Source organism: Trypanosoma equiperdum, assembly GCF_001457755.1.
Source record: "Trypanosoma equiperdum strain OVI genome assembly, contig: ctg_1779, whole genome shotgun sequence".
In the NCBI taxonomy this organism is placed as follows: domain Eukaryota; phylum Euglenozoa; class Kinetoplastea; order Trypanosomatida; family Trypanosomatidae; genus Trypanosoma; species Trypanosoma equiperdum.
This window is the reverse complement of record NW_027123814.1, coordinates 361-7,876: the sequence shown is the minus strand read 5'-3', so window position 1 is coordinate 7,876 and position 7,516 is coordinate 361. Positions and strand designations below refer to the sequence as shown.

Genomic DNA, 7,516 nt, shown 5'->3' with positions numbered 1-7,516 from the left:
AAAATCTTAGATAAGCACATATGGATGGCGCGCAACTGAAGTTGGGATGGCGGCTCGACTGATGCAACGTGACGACCAATCTTATCCTAGTCAGAGTGACGTGGTGTAGGTATGGTGAGGCCACTGCAGTCGGAACGCTGAGAGTGTTCAGCACTAAAAACATTTCACGGGAGGATCCCTAAACTGACACAGCAACTGTTCATATGTCCACTACACGATGAACCAGGGATACCATCGCGGAGGTGTAATTTAATCCACAGACACTGCGGGAGGTATTGCTGGGGTTAGATCTCGAATAGTGCTACAGGCACTCAACAATTGCCGGACACAAAAGACTAATGGACACACACACCGCTTTCTTTGCCTAAAGTGCAGCCCTGGAAAGTTACAAATAAGGAATGACAGGTACCGTGAGTTAACCGGTGTCGTTGGTCGACACAGCCATTAGTTCCCTCAGGCGCTCTCTATATTCCTGTGCTACAACCCCATCCAGAGCAACTGTTATTCCGGCTGTGTTGCCACACTTCTGCTGCTGTTCTGCAAGCAGGATGCTGTAAACACTCTGCAATTCAGGAAGAGAACCCGCCGCCCGTAGACGCGCCACGTCTCGGTACGAGCGAAACATTCCTGCGGTACGTGCTTCACACACCACGCGTCTGCAAATATTTGGCAGAGCATCCAGTTCCCGCCCCCAGAACCGCGCGTCTGACCCAGCAGCGGCCACATTCCGAAAGAACTCCAAACCCGTCAGTCGCTCGATTTCTACCACAGGCACCTGGTAAGCTGTGAGGGGCCGCTCCACGGCAATCGGTTCGTTCGGCATTAGGAAGGCAGCAGCTTCATGTGCCCCGTCCGCTCGCTCACCTAATATAACTTTGAAGAGGTGTGTGGGGACCGCAACGTCGCGCTTGCCCACAAGCTCATAGCAGACAATCTTCCGCAAGTGCACTGCTGCCTTGTCATTTCCACAGTGGCAGTGTTCTCCAGAAGCCAACACTCCGCTACTCACAGGTTTTACTGGAGACGGACATTGCGATGGTTCCGCCCACCGCCACGTGCGCACATCACCATCCACGAGCCGCGGGTGGAAGACAGGTCCCGTCACTACCCACAATCCCCTCTCATAATACCGCCGCAACTTCCGTGTGAGGTTTTCCAACCGCAGCCAGTCGACAGCATTCATTGTCATGTCCTGTGGTACAGTGTTCGCATTCATGTTAAAGGTCTGAGCCAACTCAACAGTAGAGCTCTTGTGAAACTGTGCGGCAGCAAGGTGACCTCGGCTGAGGCCTCGTGAGTGCTGTCCCCTGCCACCCCCAATATAGTCACCGGGCTGCACGCGGAACAACTGAGGCACCGTCATGTCCGCAAAGAACCTCATTCCATCTCGCTGGGCTTCCGCTGCGGAAGCGTTTACTAAGTCGTTATCAGCCGTGACCACTGAATCAGCAGCAGTGGTCGTGCCGGGGATGTACTCCAACACCCAATTAGGGATACGACGCTCATAATTCAGACTAGAAACAAAGCCTTTGTAGTAGCGCAGGTGATCGTCGGACGGAAGCCCCTTGCTTGTAAGTCTTAGCACGAAAGGAGTAGTTTCCCCACCATCGTCGTTACACCTCTCCTTGGGGTATGCGGGCTGTGGGCATTGCACGTGTAACACCTCCGGACTTGTGCGCTCAGTCATCTGTTGATACGGAACAGGCGATGGATGGCATTTGTCCACACCAAACCAACCACCACGCTCCACAACCATTCCTATCGCGCCTCCCGCCAGCGCCGTACCAAGGAAGGCAAAGGCACGTCCCACGGAGGAAGCAGAAACCGCCATCGTATGCTTCTTCCTGCAGTTGATGCCACAAAGTGTAATAGAAGGAGTAAGTGGGATGACAGTGCACGTATCAGTGGGCATGAGCCGTACGGTGATGCGATGCATTTTACGTATCGCTATGAGGTCCTTCCGTCCACATGACGAATACAGCTACAAATGATCTTGCACTACAGCGGGTGGTATTAACGATAAGGTTACATCAGCTTCAGCACACTTTGCTTCTGCTTTTAACCCTAGACTTATCTAATCCCTGCCGCCCACGCAGTTGCATAATTAAATAGAAGATAATAAGGGAGAATGAAAATGAATGAAGATGGGAAAATACGGTGAAGGAACACAAAGGGCACTATAGCAGTATAGGAGCACGCCACAAGAAGATGTGCTCGGACAAGCGGATGGATCACCAACAAGATAGGGGACCTTCGGAGGGTTTCACAGTTGGAGTCAGCATGGACTCACCTCAAAGGAAGACAAATAAGGGAAAAGAATAGAAAAAATAAAATTACGTTCCCCTGTGGCACAACGACGGCAAGCGTCGGGGTACCTGAAGCTGTACAGGCGTGCTCGCTGTAGCGACCGCGCAGTCTTGTATTGTGCACTGCTTCACTGTAACATGATAGTTCATACCCCAATATATGTTGCCTACAACCTTGTCCCCTACACACTCAGATGACACCGCACCAGTGGCATGCGGAACCGTAGTGGTAGGAGGCGGCAACCCAGGAACCTCCAGCAGCTGAAAATATAATTTTGATGGAGAGATCTCTAGATAGAGCCGGCGTCTATGTATAAACATGCCGGCTGCACTGAGGCCGGCGTAGGGTAACCCCAGAGCCGATGCCAACAACAACAAAAAAAAGAAATAACGACCGATCAATAACGATAAGAATGATAATGGTGGAAATACATGTACATGTACGGGAGCACATGAATAACTAGTGAATAGCGAAAATAGCGATCAGTTGAGTTACTGAGACCTTTCCACCCTGCTCTCACTCAGTTACTGCAAGCACGTGTTGCATGGGAGTGGAAGGACAGTAAGACATTGCGCATGTTTGTGTGATAGTCTAGGAAATTCACTGCTCGACCCTTTCTTTGTTGCCGTAGGCAGATGCGTAATCTTGCTCATCCTCATCCAGTGTACTCACGAATTTCGGACGAGCGGGTGCGACTACGGCGGCAAGGCGTCTGCGTTTCGATGTGAACACGACAGCTAACACGATGAGGACGGCTACGATAAGTGCACACACTACCGCGATTATGATTAGGCACACGCGACCGCACTTTGGCGCCTTCTCTGTGGTGGGTCTGACGGTATCGTTGTTCAGGTGGTCGTTCAAGTCTTGCCAGTCAATCTCACCGACGCATTCCGACACATCGAACGTATAGTTTCCAGGAATGAATACTTCGTACAGACTCATCTCAACGTAGGGTGGCTGGTAAAAAAGCGATACCGTGCGGTTCGTTATCGTGGACTGGCATACTCCAGTTACATTGCTATCAAGTGCCGTGGCAATGGTGGTTCGGCTATGGTCACCAACCTCTTCCCTACGTGCCATGCTTCTCCCGGTGCTACGTTCTTCACATTTCTTTATTTGATTCATCACCTCGTCGTGTATGTACCAGCGTACTTCCTGTTCCTCATCCGGAGTCAGTGATGAGAAGTTGAACGGGGGATTGGAGAAGGTTACATCGACGTGAGTGTCCGAGCTCCGCAAGTATTTGATGAATGAGTGGGCAGTCTCAGTGAGGTTCGCATCTGACAGCAAGTCGTGGGTCACGGTGTTGTTGAACGAGGCTGGCATCAGTAGCTTCACTGTTGTGATATTTTCAGCGTCACTGCTCTCAGCCTTAAGGGGCATGTCCGCGTAGATGAGCGTGAAATTGAGTACCTCACCCGCCTCCTTTGCGAGCTTCCGACGGAGAGCATCAAGACTCAGGCGATTGCAATATGGGACCATTGTGCTGTCCATGTACACCTGTTCGTCAGTAAGGTTGTAGTACTCATCCGCAGCCTCCTTTGTGTGTTCATAGTTACTCTCGTGCAAGGCCTGTTCGGTTTTCTCGTCATCAAAGTCCGGCTGTTGCACACCGGCGGTGAAATTCGTTAGCCATGTTGTGGAGTCCACATGTACGGAAGAAGAGGCAACAATACTTTCGGTGGTGCCGAGCGCAGTGTTGATGTCCTCAGTGAGGTTCCCCACAATCCACTCCATGATGTCTTTATCAGGGTATCCAACTGGTAACGGGCGCCCGGGGAAGAGACCCTGCACGTACACTGGTGGAAGTGTCACAGAACGCAGGACACTTTTCTTTTCCGATGTAACATACATTTCGTACTCCGTCACCACGAGCAATCGGGTTATCTCACAAAGAAGCGTGTCATCTCCCTCAGTATTGGGAAGACACGAGTTCGTGCTTCCTCCGGCGAATCGTTTCGTCGTAAGTTTATTACCGTCGGTCGAAACGCGGTGTAACTCATTTTGTGTTGCCGCGAGTAGATCACCAGACCGTGTGCTGGTAATGTCCACATATTCACCATCCACCTCTGCGATCTTGTGGCCCTGCAGGTCGAACCAGCAGATGGTGCCCTGCTTCGCGGGGCCGCGAGCAACAACAAAGATGCCCTGCTGCGTGGCGGCGATGCCGATGGGACCATAGATACTGCAGTTTGCACTCAGAGCCACGTGGCTGTGACATGCGATTGGGTCACCGTCGCTTCCCACTTCACACGTCCATACAGTATTTGTGTTTTGCTCTGTCAGATACAGGTGGTTCCCGTACAAAGCTACGCCTGTCAGCGAGCCATTGCGGACTACGTCATGAGAGAAGACACCGCTGTCCTTGAAATACTTCACCTCACCCATACTCTCAACAAAGTAAACAAATGTGGAGCCACCAACTGTCCACTGCACGCAGGCGCGCGGTTTGTCAACTTTGACACTACGCGACCCGCTTTTCTGATCCTCGTCTGTCTCCCATGCCGTGATTGTAGTGGTCTCACGGTTCTTGCGCGAGAAGGCACGGAAGCGGTCAACTGTCCCCAAAAGGATCTCGTCACTATTCCTGCCTCTGCACATAGCGTGGGGTGACGATAATTCCGACATGCCAGGGAACCCGTCCTTATCACCAATATGACCGTACTTGCCAGCGACGGTGGTCACATGGCGCTTCAGTTCAATGGGAGCGGCTCCACTTCTCACTACAATCGTTGCGACGGTGGCCACGAGCAAAAGCATCTGGGATACGTAACCTAAGTGCACGGTTCCTACTACTTCCCTCACATTCATTGTTTCCACCTCACAGTTGGTTTGTTTCCACAACGGCATGCGCAATCGAGAAATTACAGTGGGGTCACTAGCCTCTGCCTTACCTAACGCGAAAGGATCCAGTGTTCTGTTAACTTCCTCTAATTACCTGCCCTCAGAGAGAGGCCGGCTACAATTCCTTATATGGCACCCCAGAAGCGCGGCACAAGAGTCGCGGGCAACGAAGACGCAAAAAAGAAGGAAAGGGATAGACAAAGAATAGGTACGCGAAGAGACTTTTGGTCATTGGAACGCCAAAACTCGTATGTAATGTATACAGGTGACTGTTCACGCAGAACCTGCAAATGTTGCTTCCAACTCTACGGTCTCTTCTAAAACGATGCAGCTGCAAAATCAAAAGTGCCTTTTAAAACATATTGCGTAGCAAATTTTTTTTTCTTTGGGGGGGGGAGGTAGTGGAGGGAAAACATTTTAAATGGGTATACCTATTCTATCACTTACGTAATCACACGCTTTTTCTTACTGTCATAAATACGTATTTTCTGCACAAAAAGATTTGTTTCCTCACCCAAAATGAGCAAGGTGTAGCCATCACATGACGACCAGAAACGCACACCCACCCAACTCTAACCTCATGCGAAGTAGTCGCAGAGGTTGCCTCTCACTATTCCCCACCGGCTGTCACCTCCATTACGTATCCATGAGTGACTCCGAAGTCACTTGCAGCTCCAACTACTCCAGCGCCGGCAGTCGCACAAAAGTAGATCTTGCATTCGGTGGACTTGCTATGAGCAACCACAGCAGCATGATGGCAAGAAGGCCCAAGAGCACTGAGGAGGCGATTCCTGCAGCACGCAGGTCCTCATGCACCTGGAACTGAAGCTCGTCTACACACAGAGATTCATTGAAGGAAATGTACTGACAATCATCCACACACTTCACCATGCAGAATGGTGATAGGTGATCCCACTCCTCTTGTCGTACCAATTCATCAAGAAACTTCCGTGTCCAGTTCCATGGAGACGAGAACAACCGCTTCTGTAGTTCTTGCTTGCTCCTACCAGGAGGCCCTTGGTAGTTGGTAATAAGGATGTTCTTGTCGAAGTTCTCTAGAGCTGTCAAGTTTGTCCACGTCGAAACATTTGTACCACCAGGCACGTCATTGTAACCTGGGGGGAGGAAAACAGCAAAAAAGTCATCTGTGCCGAAAGCGATCTCAACATCCCTCATAATCCACGAATACAGAGCATGCATAAGTTTTACATCATCAATTGGGAACGAAGAAGCGCGAAAGGCGGCAACAGCTGTGGGTCTCGGAGGTGAAGGGGGATCCGGATTGGGAGTAATCGGCGGCGGCGGCGGCGGCGGTGGTGGTGGTGGCGGTGGCGGTGGCGGCTGCACTGATGGTGATGGTGACGGCGATGCTGATGGGCTGGGAGAAGGTGATGGCGGCACCGAAGGCGTGGGAGGGGGCGTTGGTGGAGGCGTTGGCGTCGGTGTATAGCCTACATCACGAATGGCATACACGGCCGTTTCTGTTGTAGCATAATACTCTTTGTCATTCACCCTCAACAATGAGACAATCCGATCATAGTCCCATTTCAACATTGACTGCGCACACCATTGGGATGCTGGAGATGGGCGTTCCACCTCTAGTGACATGATGTACCCCTCTCCATTGGGCTCACCGTAATAATATAGTTTATCCTCTGCTTGAGTCAGCATCAGAGCACTTTTGTAGTGCAGACACGTCACATCACCTATATCCTTACTTTTTCCAATATCAGACTCCCCAGTTTTGCTCAAATTAACCGCTGCAATCCATGAGGTGTTTTTTACGACATACATCATGTTCTTTTCTTTGCTTATTTGCATCACACCAGGTTGGAAGCCAGCGACTAGTGTAGTTACCACTGTGTTATTAGCATCCAGTGGCACATAAAGGATCTGCGAATTGCCTGTGTCGGAAATGAATAGATTCTGAGTCCCGTTCAATGTGAATGGGAGAATATCCTTCGGTTTGTTAAGGTCTTGTGGTCCATATCTGGTTACATTGCCCTCAGCATCTATTCGCCTAATACAGTTGTTATCCCTGTCTGCCACGTAAATATCATCGTTGACGCTTACAACTGAGGTGGGATTGTTGAATAGTGCATCTCCCTTGGGGCCGTCTTTATTACCACGTTGCGTCAGACTGCCTGCAATTGTATATATGCCAGTTTTGTTTACGAGTCGCACGGTGGATCCACCACCTTCGATATCACATAAAAGTAAAGGAAAACGCTTCTTTTGGAAGAAACCACCAGACGCCTTGAAAAGTTTTCCCTTTGCACTTTCGCCATCCGCCTGCCCAACAGTACAAGTAGTACAACTGTTGAAGAGGCTCACAATCACCTTGGTGCCCACGGTTTGGTCG

General features: G+C 50.6%; 2 protein-coding genes and 1 pseudogene across 3 annotated transcripts in view; all 3 read right to left on the bottom strand.

The window, feature by feature from the left end:
• Window positions 1-415: 415 nt before the first annotated feature.
• Window positions 416-1,936, bottom strand: TEOVI_000840200 (endonuclease G, putative; the record flags this gene model as incomplete). The annotated part of the gene is made up of 1 exon (XM_067223154.1): window positions 416-1,936. The coding sequence occupies one exon, from the start codon at window positions 1,934-1,936 to the stop codon at window positions 416-418; it is 1,521 nt and encodes a 506-aa protein (XP_067079255.1).
• Window positions 1,937-2,931: 995 nt separating this feature from the next.
• Window positions 2,932-5,070, bottom strand: TEOVI_000840100:pseudogene (annotated as a pseudogene). The gene has a single exon. A coding segment is annotated over exon 1 (2,139 nt).
• A 762-nt stretch (window positions 5,071-5,832) lies between these two features.
• The window catches only part of TEOVI_000840000 (flagellum-adhesion glycoprotein, putative), a gene marked incomplete at both ends in the record, with an annotated part of 1,977 nt that continues 293 nt past the window's right edge, over window positions 5,833-7,516 (bottom strand). The window contains one exon of the mRNA XM_067223153.1: window positions 5,833-7,514. Coding sequence (XP_067079254.1) covers window positions 5,833-7,514 — 1,682 coding nt within the window. The remainder of the gene's footprint in view (window positions 7,515-7,516) is intronic.